At 42.3% G+C, this 14,217-nt stretch overlaps 2 protein-coding genes across 3 annotated transcripts in view; one reads left to right on the top strand and one right to left on the bottom strand.

Annotated features, from left to right (window-relative positions):
• Nucleotides 1-179: 179 nt before the first annotated feature.
• Nucleotides 180-8,766, top strand: SPX (spexin hormone). The gene is made up of 6 exons (XM_035027832.1): nt 180-185; nt 579-659; nt 840-894; nt 1,545-1,607; nt 2,594-2,677; nt 7,463-8,766. Exons 1-6 carry the CDS (start codon nt 180-182, stop codon nt 7,519-7,521), a joined length of 348 nt encoding a protein of 115 aa, XP_034883723.1. The 3' UTR covers nt 7,522-8,766.
• A 1,739-nt stretch (nt 8,767-10,505) lies between these two features.
• Nucleotides 10,506-14,217, bottom strand: part of GYS2 (glycogen synthase 2) — a 66,627-nt gene continuing 62,915 nt past the window's right edge. For both annotated transcript variants that reach the window (XM_035028098.1, XM_035028096.1), the window contains exons 15-16: nt 13,815-13,895; nt 10,506-11,627 (exon numbers count right to left, since the gene is read on the bottom strand). In XM_035028098.1, the coding sequence (XP_034883989.1) occupies nt 11,406-11,627; nt 13,815-13,895 (303 nt within the window). In that variant the 3' untranslated portion in view covers nt 10,506-11,405. The remainder of the gene's footprint in view (nt 11,628-13,814; nt 13,896-14,217) is intronic.

The raw sequence follows: 14,217 nt of genomic DNA, 5'->3' as shown, positions 1-14,217 counted from the left end.
AAAATTGTCAGATCCTCTCAATCTTGAATACTGACAAGAAGTCCCTATGGACTCCCTAACTCTACTGAAGATCAGGAGGGGTCCTTGACACTAAGATTTAAAAGCCCCACTCTCAGAAAAGGATTAGAAAACTGACAGGTAAAGTTACAGTTATCGCAGGCTCTGGAAAGGAGGTGAACATGAAGGTAAGTAAAAGTTTTATTTAGTCGAGACTTTTAAGCTATTTATAAAAAGCTTTATAGCTTTTTACCTATTTTACCTTTAATAAGCATTTTATAGGCTAAAGGATATTTAAACAATATGCCTTAAAATATCAGAATCATTTGATTTTGCTACAAAAAAATCACTCATTTTGGGTGAAGTAATGAAAGTAACATATTTCTAAATTTTTTTTTAAGAAGAGAACTCTTTTGTGCATTAACTAGAAGGTAGCCTCGGGAATCCCCCTCTCCCCCACATACTAAGTATTATTAAAACAGAGCATATTGAAAAGTTAGGAAGTTTCTAATTGTCCAGGTGTCACGGAAGTAGAAGATCCTATAGGCACAGAAATTACTTTCTTTGATCTTCTCTTGTAGGGACTCAGAAGTCTGGTGGCAACAACCTTGGCTCTTTTTCTAGTGTTTTCTTTCTTAGGAAATTCCAGCAGTGCACCACAGGTAATCAAACGCAAAAACTGGGGCTCCTGGATGTTCTTTCTTTTCCTTCCTTTCCTTCCTTCCTTCCTTTTGTTTCTTCTCTTTCTTCTCCCTCCCTCCCTCTCTTCCTTTCTTTTTTTCTAACAGAGGACTGGGCTACAATGTCTTGCTAACTGCTTTTCTCCTCTCCCTGGGTTGTAGGGACTCGAGAGAAGGAACTGGACTCCTCAATCTATGCTCTACCTGAAGGGTGCACGTATGTTCCAAATACTTTGCTCTTCCTACAGCAATAAAGGAGGATCCTTCGGGGTGCATGAATCCACGGGATAGATGTGTGGGGAGAGAATAATATTGAGTGCGTTCCCTTAAATAATCGAGGTCAGCCTGGTCTTGGTCAAAGAAAAGGGGCAGTAGAAGAGAAAGACTCCCTGATTATTAGAACCTTTCCATTCTGAACTGGAGGGTTGCTGGCTCTTGACGCACAGAAAGACTCCGGAGTAGCCTGGGAAACACCACAAGGACCCTAGAACCCGACCACTGCTCCAAAGCCCATTCCCCGCGGCGGGCAGGGCGCGGGCAGGACGCGGGCGGGGTGCAGCAGGTGCAGGCAGGGCGCGAGCAGGGCTCGGCAGGGCGCGGGCAGGCGCGGGGACAAGGCTCGGCGCTGGCAGCGCAGGGGTAGGGGACAAGGCTCCGTGCGGGCAGCGCAGGGGTAGGGCGCGGGCAGGGCGCTTGGTGCAGCCTGGGGTTGCACTCCCAGCGCCGGAAAACTGGCAGTGCAGCCCGGACCCCGGCCGCCGCCGCCGCCCCACCCCTCCGGGCCTGGGGACTCACGGCGCGGAGCCCAGGTTAACCAGGATCGCTGAGCACCTGGCAGCCGCTGAGCCCCGCGTCTCGCCTTTGCAGAGGGGCGTCCCTTCATCTCGGACCAGAGCCGGAAGAAGGACCTCTCCGACCGGCCGCCGCCCGGTGAGTGAGCGAGGGAGGAGGAGGCCCGTGCGGCGACTCACAGCAGGATCCAGCGGGCGGGGCGCGCGCCCCAAGACAGCGGCTCCCCTCCGCGAGGGCCGCGACTCCGGGGCGCCCTGGGAGAGAGCCAGCCGGGGCCGAGCTTAAGCTGGCGGCCGCGGCGCCCTGCACTATTGAGCGGCTGAGGCTGGAGCTGAGGTTCCCGAAGCTGAACAACTCGGTCTCGGCTGTTCCGACCGCCCTCTGGCCGCCGGGTGTGCAGAGGTCCCCGGGGGAGTTATCCAGGGACAGGCCAGGCCTGGGGGTTCACCTTCCAGGAGTGAAGGAGGGCGAGCGAGAACGGTGCAACTGCCCCTAAAATGTACCTCCCCGTTTATGCCAAGACCTTTAAACGGTTTCCTCTTAAATGTTTTTGTTGTTATTGAAGTAGTGATTTACCTGGAAACTTCAAGTGTACGCCCCTATTGCATTACTAGAAGGGCTATAAAGCAGTTAAAAACCAGAAATTGTTAACAGGTAGGGGCCATTAAGAATAGGGCCAGGGACTGTAATGTGCCCTAAGCGTGGCCAGGAATGTAATTATTATTTCAAACAGCTTTGGGCGGAATGGAAGAGGAAGTAGCCCAGGCTCCCAGGAGTATCCATTACATCTCAATGTTTCTGCCCAGACATTCAATTTTAAGCTCTGAAGGGTGAAATTATTCAGAGTTCTTTACCTCAATTTACCCTCCTTTTGTGAAATTCTCTGTAGAGTTTAAAATCTCTTCCATACCTGTAATACACACCATAACCAATTGTAAGTAACATCCACAGGAACTATAAAATGTTTAAATTCCTAAAAATCAGTCTTCTGTGTGTGTGTGGGGGGGGGGGGTGATTTGCTAAGGGATCAAAAATCTATTTCATAAAGGTTTTTCTATTTGGAGCATATCAGAACAGGAATATTTAAATGCTAATAGAATCTGTATATACTTTTGTTTCTCCAGAGAGACGCAGCCCAAATCCCCAACTACTAACTCTTCCAGAAGCAGCAGCTCTGCTCTTGGCTTCCTTGCAGAAACCACAAGAAGGTACAAGTATAGTGACTTATTTCAGCTGCAGGACAGGGAAGCTTTAATCACTTTTGGGATTCTGTGTTGAATACAACAAAGTTGCTTTTACTCAGATTTTTAAATATAATTAACAGTTGCCCCCGGCTCCAGAAACTCAGACAGGTTTATTATATAAACACTAGTACATTTCTCATTAAAGTGAGTCCCCAGGAACATAAAAACATTTCCTTGATGACACTGGGGAATTTCATATTAATTTCATAATCCAGAGCCTATTGTAATCTTATTTCACTTAGAAACAAATGACTGAACCAAATGAAATTGCTGAAAATGACTTATTTTTATTTGCAAATATAGCAATATTATATGGTACATCCTAATAGATATGGACCAGTTCTGATTCTAAGCCTGTGTGATTTTTATTATACAGCTTCTTCTATACGAAGATTAGGTGTATTTTTCAAATAGAGACACTCTGTCCATGGGGCACTGAAACCACTAGTTGAATTAAAGCATCTTGGTAATAGATAAGCCAGCGCTTTGGGGTATGTAGCAGACAGGGTTCAAATCCTGGTTCTGCTGCTTTACTAGCTGGATGATCCTGAGTCTTAGTATCATTATTGGTAAAATAGAATAATGATACCCATGTGCATGATTGCTATGAGAGCCGATTGAAACAAGGTACATAATTTGAATTACTATTAACAATAGAGGTCATCAAAGCATAATAAACAGATGTAGAGTTTTCCCTCTCAAAATTGTAGTAATGCCATACTGTGACATAATTTAAATGCTTAAACGTTTTTTTTATTTTTTTATTTTTTAAGATTTTATTTATTTATTTGAGAGAGAGAATGAGAGACAGAGAGCATGAGAGGGAGGAAGGTCAGAGGGAGAAGCAGACTCCCTGCCGAGCAGGGAGCCCGATGCGGGACTCGATCCCGGGACTCCAGGATCATGACCTGAGCCGAAGGCAGTCGCTTAACCAACTGAGCCACCCAGGCGCCCCTAAATGCTTAAACATTTTAAAAATGTATAGCAAGTGGTCTGGTCGTCAAAGCACAGGTTGCTGCTGGCCTAGTGCTCTGAGACTTATGCTAATGAAGAAGATATATATATCCTCAGTGCCCAGTATTGAAGGGGCCATGCAGGGAGAAGAGAGCAAAGGGTGCTTTCTGGCTTCAAGCCTATGGTTTTCTTGTGAAAAAGATACCGATGAGAAGCAAATGCAAGAGAGTGGCATTGGGGGTCCTCTGAATTCAGAGCAAGGCCAGGGCAGCTGTGGGTGGGGAGAGGGGATTACATGCACTTATGCCCGTGAGATGCCAGCTACTGGCAGGCAGATGAGAAAGCAGATTAAGGCGAAGCAGGAATGAGAACGACCCTTGTAGCAAAAAGATAGAGTGAGGAGCACCTGGGTGGCTCAGTCAGTTAAGCGTCTGCCTTCAGCTTAGGTCATGATCCCGGGGTCCCTGGGATCAGCCCTGCTCAGCAGGGAGTCTGCTTCTCCCTCTGCCCCTCCCCCCACTTGTGCTTTCGTGGGTGCTCTCTCTCAAATAAATAAATAAAATCTCAAAAAAAAAAAAAGATAGGGCGAGCAGTCAGTGGAATAGCAGAACGCAGGAGGAGTGGTTATGTTAGAGCTAGGACTATGATTACCTATTATTATTACTACTACTACCTGGAGCTAATAGTTGTTGAGGGCTTACAATAATACAGGGGGCCAGGCACTGTTCTCAGCATGTGATATGCATTAATACATTTAACCCTCATAGTGACCCTGGGAGGTAAGCACAGTATTATCCACACTCCAGGCGAGGAAATAGAGGCACAGAAAGATGAAGTAGCTTGTCCGCTATTACATAGCAGGTACGTACTGGAACTGGGATGAAGAATGAAGGTAATTTACTCTTTGAGAACCAGTAAGATGCCCTCTGGATTGGCAGCAGAGCGATGACATGGTGAAGGAGGATGGATCTGATCGTGGCACAGAAGAACTGTAACAATACCTACAATATAGGAAGGTCAGCTATATGTCAGATATGAATGTGCATTTTTCTAGCTCAGAAAACTGAAACTTCATGAGGTGTATTCACTTTCCTAAGGTCAGGCCGTTAGTAAGAAGTGATGTTGGGATTTTAATTCAGGTCCACGTGACTCTACAGCTCTCTTCATTATGCCATGCCAGCTCTCAAATGCATTGTTTCCAAGAGGAAAGACCCATAGAGGGGAATTAGGGAGAAGCCAAGGAACATGACAGGAAACCACAGGAGTGAGGAGATGACGTGCAGCCAGCCAGTCGGTGGGAATCGATGGGGAGGCTCAACTCTGAGGGATCCTGGAGGGAAGAATAAATAACATGGATAGCTATTTACTGAAGGGATAAAAGGAAATCGAGAGTCAAGCACATTTTGAAATGGTGATGAATGAACATTTCTGTGGATATAATTAAGGTTCAGTTTGAGATAATAGAAATGGTCCAGTGAGTAAAAGTGTGTAGGTCAGTGGTTCTCAACTATCCATCTATGGACAGGTTCCATCTGAGTTAACTGGAGAGCTTGCTCAAAATACAGATTTCTCAGCCTTAGACCCAGAGATTCTGATTCTTTAAAAGTTGAATGAGCCTCAGAATCTGTATCCTTGAGAAGTTCCCCCAAATGATTCTGATGATCAGTCAGATTTGGGAACAACTGGAAAGTCAGAGCCAGTTAATAAAGGCTGAAATCGTGAAAATGGAAATCTCTTCTAGGCCTCAGATATAGCAGGAGAAAGGCAGATGATAAAGGATTCACCTATGAATACCTTTACCTAGGGAAAAGGAAGACAGTCCTATCAGTGAAGGGATATTTCAAGGAGAAGGCAGCAATGTAAGAGGAGAACCAGAATAACAGCATATCCAGAAATCAAGGTGGAAAGTTTTAAGAGAGGAGTGATTAAAGCATCACATGTAGGGCGCCTGGGTGGCTCAGTCGTTAAGCGTCTGCCTTCGGCTCAGGTCATGATCCAAGGGTCCTGGGATTGAGCCCCGCATTGGGCTCCCTGCTCCACGGGAAGCCTGCTTCTCCCTCTCCCACTCCCCCTGCTTGTGTTCCTGCTCTCGCTCTCTCTCTGTCAAATAAATAAATAAAATCTTTAAAAAAAAAAAAAAGCATCACATGTAGCCTAATGGTTAATGAGAGAACAGAAATCAGCAGGAAAGGAAGATCATGTTGGCTACGAGGGGTCATTGAAGAGCAGTTCACAGGATTTCCGCTCAGCTCCTGCTCAGTGATACTATTTGTTCCTGCCATGCCCCTTCTGAAACCTTGTTGAGAGGGAATTTGGGACAAGAAGAAAGGGAGTACTAGCTAGCATGGCTCTCAGAACTCTTGCAATGAAAAGGTGAGAAATAGTTGGTAATGGGTGGAGGATGCTACAGCCAAGGCACTCTTTTCTAAATTCAACATTTGGCACCCCTACTGTTTGTTGAAATTCGTAGGAGGAGAGTGCTGGTGAAGATGGATCGGAAGAGAAGTTTTAGATTTAGTTGCTGGGAAGATGTGTGGAGTTAGGGGGGAAAAAAAGTGAGCTAGAATGGAAAGGGAGGAGCTAATTTTAAAGAGGGGAAGAAGGATTTTCATTAGCCACTTTAGGGAAGGCTCCAGAAAACCAATGTTGCACTATATGTTAACTAACTAAAATTTAAATTAAAAAAAAAGAAACTTTAGGGAAGAGTGTGTGATTATAGGTCCCAATTTCAAGTCTTTTTGTGGAAAATAAATGTAATTTTTTAATCACTGAAGTGTCCAGAGCAGCTTGTTTCTGCTGATGAAATAAGGAAACAGAATCTTACTCATTTAAATTGATGGAAAAGTGTTTAATTTCCATATGATATATTCATTACTAGCCACCTTTAACATTTTCATTCTAAAGTCCCTAAGCATTATTTGGTAGGCTCTTATTTTATATAGTGAGTTTTTATTTTAGTGACCAATGTCCAAGGATGCCCTTCTTATTGAGTTTTTTTTTTTCCTTTAAAGAGCAGCCCATCATCTGTCATATTCTAAAATGTGCTAGTAATTCAGGTTAAAATGTAACTCAGACATTCAAATTATATTGTAACTAACTAAAGGAATGTGGTTTTATCTAAAGATAACATTAGAGAAAGTTAGGAGAGGCATTTTCCTCTGGCAACTCCCTCTCCCTACCTTTGGTAGGTTTTAGCTCTTCTACCCATTGTTACAGTCCCAAGAACCTGCTATCATCTGACTCCTTAGCCACTTTGTCCCGGAAGGGATACCTCATGCTCTAAAGTTTTCCAATCCCATGCAGCTCACAAGTATCCCTTCCTTTTGTCTCATTTGTTCCCCAGGCCTAGTCTAGCTCAGCTAATAAGAGAATATGTGCAAAAGTGTTCCAGTGTCATCTTTCCCAAGTAACATGCATTGTTCACAGGAAACATGGAGGCCGTACCTTGATGCACCTGAACGGTTCTAATGGTGGATATTTAAGATATAATGAGACACACTGAGAGCAAGACATACGGCCTTTTCAGATTTCTACCAAACATACCACGTTATAGTTTCATTCATTCTGGAGAGTCAGATGTGAAATGTGAGTTCCCCTATGTGTCTTGAGCTGAGGAGGAAGATTTTTAAACCAAATCAATCAAAACACTTTTTTGGATTCTCAGTAGCAAAGTGCAGTAGTTAACATAATTTAGGAAACTAAATGTTTATTTCTTGAAGTTCTCTTCATCTTATCTTTTCCCCTTTTAAAACACAGAGAAGTGTGTTTATTTTATGCACCTTTTTTTCCTTACAGCTGGAGAAGAAAACTTTGATCAAACGAGAGTCCTAGAAGACAGTCTACTAAACTGGTGAAAATAGACCAACTTACATTCGAATACAGTTCCATTCCTGCTGAAAACATAAAGCATGTAAATAAAGTCCTTGGACCCTTTTTAATTCCATTGTAATGTTAGGAACATGCATAACCAATTTTATTCTTTCCAGAAGTAAAGGTAATGTAGGGTTCTTAGCTGGGGACATCATGGCCTTCTTTCATTGCTTCAGGTCCTGTTTAGGTCACCTTGTATCTTACTCCCATTTGTAATTATAAGGCTAGAGACTCTTTAGAGTGTGTTTTCTATTTGTTACAACAAGTATCCATCTTGATCTAGTGAGTCTTAGTTGTTGGCTTTTTCATTCCTTTACCCCTTGCATTGTCTTGCACTCAGCAGCGAATCTCCCTCTCCTTTTCTGCCTTTTTCCCATCTCCATCGGGGGTGAGGGGAGAAGCATGGCAAGATGGGAAAGAGTAGAGTGTGTTCTCTTAGCAGTTCCTCTTGGAGACGGAAGTTGTTAAGAAGGGAAGAGGGAGGGAGGTGACTGGGAAGAAGCCCGTGATAAGAACACTTCACTGTAGTTGCTGAAGGAGAGGGTGGATCTGTGAGGCTGGTAGAAGGTTCCATAGTGGGGCGCTCCCCTTTATGCTCTTTGGGGATCTCCCTGAATTCAGGGGGTTACTGGGAAATAAGCAGATGGAGACACACTCTGCTCTTCTGTACATTGTACAAAAGGAACAAACCAGTTTTTCAGAGGTAACTCATGTTCCACAGCTAAACAGACGCAAAGACTCTGCTTACTCTAATTGACTAGAGCTCTAGGCTTTATTTTACATTAAAACGTTAGATAAAGGCACCCCAATAACATCAGTACTCGGAGCCTCATCTGCTCCTTCTAAGACTTTTAAAACTATCTGAAAAAATACACACACACACACACACACAGTGAGCATAATAACCTATTTATTTGGAGTTACAATATGATCAACACGTTAATTTTTTTGACCTAGTTAGTTGAGAGTTATTGATAAATGTCATAAGTGGAAAGTATTGTTAATTCTTACTGTCATCAGTATATAGCCATTATTAAAGGATATCTTTATGCGAATGTATCTGTACCTAGGAGTTACAATTTCACTGTGTTATGAAGTCAAAACCCTGCTTATAAGATTTGTCTGTATCTTGTATCGTAATTGAATAATGAAACTATATTCAAGTCATTGTCACACTGATCTCTTCCAAAAAATAATATGCTAGCATTAAAAAATATGTGGTATCATAATAGGCATTTGTCATTTATTATGATTTGATTTAAGTGGATTTTCTAGATAGTGCATATGTCCAGTGTATTGAGATTTTACTCCTCTGACATAGAGGTGTACATACTGGCTATTTAAACATTATGCTTATTCCAAGACTGTTTAAAAAACCCCAACACATGAAACAATTCTTCCCACAACTAAATAGAACAATCTCAAGTCTTTCACACTAAAACAGAGTTTTTAAAAACCTTCTAAATGGCCAACAACTATTAAAATAATTCAGTATCATATTGGAAGACTATTAGTATTGTATATAATACCAAGTATTATAGGTGCTTGAATTCCTTGAATGTTGTTCTGCCATACAGATGTGCTGATTAACATAGGAGTTGCAGGCCGCCTGGGTGGCTCCGTTGGTTAAGCATCTGCCTTCGACTCAGGTCATGGTCTCAGTTCCTGTAATCGAGTCCCATATCTGGCTCCCTGCTCAGTGGGGAGTCTGCTTCTCCCTCTCCCTCTGCCTCTCCCCCCACTCATTCTTTCTCTCTCTCCTCTCTCTCAAATAATAATAATAAAAAATCCTAAAACAGCAACAACAAAAAAAGCATAGTAGTTGCATACAGTCCCCTTTGCCCGGCTGCTATAACATTGTCTCTCTTGGGATATCTTTGCAATTCTCTTTATTTCCATCTTTTTCAAAATTGAAATGAACAAAAGATGGTCACATTGTATGGCTTGTATTTTAAAACTGGGAAATAACCCCCCGCCAGGCAAACCCACATACTTGAATATCGCTACCTCAGGTGGGACTTGCAGCCCCTTTGAGCACAGCTCCTGTAGCTCTTCCCCTCTTTGGGTGGGAATCCTTCCTCCCCTGTGGCTATCTGCCTTCCAGCTTGGGCTCTCAATTACTCTTTGTTTCCCTGGGTTTCCCCAGTGGATACCCCCTCTCCCCTGACAGCACCATTATGACCCCAAGAGAGGAGAGAAAGCAGAGGCCCCCGCCCGTTAAAAATCAGCCTCCAGGGGCACCTGGGTGGCTCAGGTGGTTGGGCGACTGCCTTCGGCTCAGGTCATGATCCTGGAGTCCCGGGATCGAGTCCCACGTCGGGCTCCCTGCTCGGCGGGGAATCTGCTTCTCCCTCTGATCCTCCCCCTCTCATGCTCTCTGTCTCCCGTTCTCTCTCTCTCAGATAAATAAATAAAATCTTTAAAAAAAAAAAAATCAGTCTCCAACTAACATTTCCCCTTTATCTGGTTACAAGAAATGAAAGTCTATATCCTATCCACCTTGAGTTACATTGTTTTGCTTCAGCCTCAGGAGAAAGGGAAGTTGGGAATGTAACCAGTTGGTCCCCTCCTACTGGACTATGAATTCCTTTAGTAAGAGTTTATTTAGAATATGATCTGATCCTTAATAACCACCATGTGAAGCCCTCACTTGTATCCCCCACATGACTTCACAGAAGTGTATCCTCACCCTTTGGACCTCCCCAAGTGCCTTTGACCAGTCCCTCTCCTGAGTCCTCCTTGTGCCCTGGGAAACTATTAGCAGAGCACTTGTAACATTTTATCTTCTCATCAGTATATGTAAAACCAGCTCTGTTCACCCTAACTCTTAACATGGAAGGCAGGGTGGGACAATGCATAAAAGTCTTCTGTCGGCTGGTCAGGCACACATTAACTATTTTCTATAGTTCCTATACTCCAACTTATGCAAACGTACATTCTTTAAAAACATCATTTTTTTGTACCTCTATTTCTCCCAATGAGACCACTCATTTGTGCCGCTACTGTGTATAAGGCAATGTGCTAGAAACAGAGTCATCTACTAACGATCCTTATCTGTTGCTCCTCACCGGGCTTTGTCAGTCTTGGGGAAGGACGAAGAAAGGACTGGAGCAAGGGGAGAGAGTCCAGTGGCAGCAGCTGTCTGAATGGAGGAGCGAGTGCAGGGTAGAAATATGCCACTCAAAACCAGGTGTTTGCAGGTCTGTGAATTTCCATTTGCTCTTTTGTTTGTACTTTGTTACAGTCAGATGGTATAGCGCAGATGGTAACATTTTCCCATCATTAAGTTGAGAAGTGACCTTGTAAATATGCGTTAATATGTATCAGGATCTGGATTTAAGGTAGCTTTTTTTTTCTTATGGATTTTGATTGTGGGCAAAGCTAGATAGAAATTCATGGTTCTGAATCATGTGAAACATGAACATAATCACTGAAGACAGAATTATTTAAAATATGTACATAGTGCACGTTCAGGGCTCAGATCAGGATCCTTCACAGGGAAAATGGGAGGCTTGTTTGGTAGATATAGCAGCTGTATAAATACTAAGCACAGGATTATGGTGATGATAATTTAAAAATAAACACTAGCAAATGAAAATTCTTATTGCTTAAGCTAACATTTTAAAAACATTTCTGGTCTTCCTCCTTTAATGGACATTCTTCCTCTTGCCTAAATTTACTGGGGAAAAGGAGTAGGGGAAAATAACTTGGATTTTATTAGAAATTCCAAATTGTCATTCACTTAATCTTCTCCCCTTTGTAGGCAGAGAATAAATCCCGTTGTAACACGTAAAAGAAGAAAATGGAATTTGTAGCATGTTCATTTCTTTAGATAATCACTCTTACTCTGTTCCGACACGCGTGGAATTCAGTTCTTGTATTCACCATGCAGCTTTTTCTTCCCACGAGGAACACGGCCCAGAGAAAATGGCGACTTGATATTTAACCGATCCCTTTCAGCTTCCTCTTCCTCATTGTATCGCTCATCCTCTTCTTCATCTTCCACATCACTGCTTTGAGGACTAGAGACCTGAGACCCTGAAGGGGAAGGTGGAACTGAGGAAGGCCTGGGGTATTTAAATCCTTCAGTCTGCCAAAGACAAAAATAAGTCACAAACATTATAATGATATAAACACTTTGCCTGTGCATTTGATACAAAACATAGTTGGGTATTTTTTGTGGTCTGTTCATGGGCTATTATTATTTTTGATTCCTTTTGATTCTGGTACCACCAAATTCAAGAGAGATTCGTTAAATAAATAGCTTTCTTTTCTTATGCACTGAAATGTGCCAGGTGCCATATGTATTTATGTATGTATAAATATATATAATCTTATTTAATCCTTGTAACAACACCAATAAATGTGTTTTTCCCATTTATAGGAGAAAATTGAGGGTTAGAGAGACCAGATGACTTGCCCAAGGTCATGCAGCATGTAAGTGGTAGAGCAAAGATTTGTACCAGGGCTGTGATCAATCCCTAGCCTTTAATATCAATTGTCATGTTACACTGCTCATATTGGCAGTCCCTATGTCACTTTGCAGATTTGCTCAACAAAATTACAGAACATGGGTATCGTGGACATGCCACGGACAGCCACCATTAGAAAGAATCCTGGAAGCCAGGCCACTTAGTTGACTCTGAAATTCCACCAGTTACTTTTATTTCAGTGCATGAGCAAATGTCACTAGGTTTTAATCAAATTGCCCTTCTACCTAAGATTCACTGAGATAACTCATTTGATCAATGAGTGATAAGCGCAATTATGGGTCAGGTACCAAAATGCCACTGAGGAAACAAAGAAGAAAAACATGATTCTTGCCCTTCGAGAGAGCACATGTTTGACTGGGGAAGACAGCTGTATAAAATAGTTGCAGCACTTGTCACTCTGTATTTCAATTACTTGTGTTCATTATTATCACGTCATACCCATACAATCATTTCAACGTTCAGATATTTGGCCTGAAAGCAATAAAAAAAAATAAATTAAAAAAAAAAAAAGGAGCTGATTCATGCACTTAGGACCTGGCTCAGAGTAGGAGTTCAATACTTAGTAATTGAATCATTTGAATAAATGGATGAATATAGCTGAATTAATATCAAGTCGAGCGACTGCCTCTAAACAAGCTAAGCCATTAATCCTGTTACAATCCTGAGCATGAAAGTTGGAATTTGTATTCTGAAGGGTTTTCAAAACCCTGTCACCTTCTGCATGAGCAAATTTTACCTTGGGCTAACTTTTGAGATCTGTTTCCCTTGACACTTGATATAGGTGGAACATAAGTTGTGCAAAATTGATTATGGTAAAAGGGACTCCTGATTGGGAAATCACATCTGAACTCAGAGATTTATAAATACTCGATGAGGATCTACAGCTTTTGGGAATCCCTGAATTGGATGACTCTCGTACTTGTGCATATTCCTCATGGAGGCCATGGACGCTGCCGATCTGTGGAGATTTACATGAGATCTTGGCTCCCTGGGGCATGAAACTACTAAGCTAGGATAGATCTCATACCTAATGATAGGGATCTCATCTTTTTGCACGTAAGCTTTCGCCTGGTGGGCGGTGGGAGGGGGGGAAGGGGAGGGGACAGGGGCGGGCAAAGAGGTGTGCTTTGGGACCTCTGTGTAGACTGCTGTAAGGACTGATCCCACTGAAGAGAAATGTCTGATGCTGTCCTACTTCAAGCTGCGTTTGCTATCTTATATCCTTCTAAGTGAATGTGATGGCAAGTAGCCTATGCTCATCTCATGAATATAAATGTCTAACAGAGCTTCAGAAGAAGACTCCCTGCTGGGCACTGCTGACTGGTACATAAATACTCATCCAGTCCAATTCCTCCCGTGGTTCCTGAATTCACTCTATGTTACTGTTGCCAAGTAGTTACCTGATATTTAAACATTTCCTTGGATAGAGAATTCACCTGCTGTTAAAGCAGGCCAGTTCATTTTTCAGCAGCTCCCGAAAGAATGGGTGTCTAACACAGAGGTTTCAAGTACTAAGGCAGGGAGAGTTTTAATGTGGAAGTGCTTCTCCAATGACATGAATTAGCTGACCATCGGCTCATCCGCTAAATAAGGCTAACTCGGAATCAAGGGCTTTGACTTGGTCTGACTTGTCGGTTCCTCTATTCCTTGCTTTAAGGCAACATTATGAAAAAGTATAAAAGTTTCCATCCTTAACTAATGCTAAATTAAAAAGTATTGGTAGGACTTACCATACACAAGAAATTTAGATTTCAAAATAAATACATAATACATAAAATACTTACCGTTGGTGGTGATGTAGGCTCCATATGGAATTTATCTGGAAAAGCTCTACTTAAGGTCAGGTACCTGGCATGCTGATAATACTATGATAGAAAAACCAATTCACAGTTTAAAAAATATTATATATCTCAAGAACCATGTTATTATATAAAATCTTATTCTCCTAGTAAAGTGGCAGAACCTATTCACCCTAAATTTAAGAATCAGAAAAAAAACTGATGGTTTACAGTTTTATTATTTTCCAGTTAATCAGTAAAGAAATACTACAAAAAGTAGAAGGGAAAAGCCATACTGGCCTTACTGAAAACTCTGAATTATGTGCTAAAACACTGGCTTCATGCTACAGAGAAGCAGTATGATATGGGGAAAAGGGGGTACCTAAGTAATCAGACAAGCTGGACCTAA

The sequence above is a fragment of the Mirounga leonina genome, unplaced genomic scaffold, assembly GCF_011800145.1.
Source record: "Mirounga leonina isolate KUSES-001 unplaced genomic scaffold, KU_Mleo_1.0 Mir_201, whole genome shotgun sequence".
Taxonomy (NCBI): domain Eukaryota; kingdom Metazoa; phylum Chordata; class Mammalia; order Carnivora; family Phocidae; genus Mirounga; species Mirounga leonina.
This window is presented reverse-complemented; position numbering and strand designations above follow the sequence as displayed.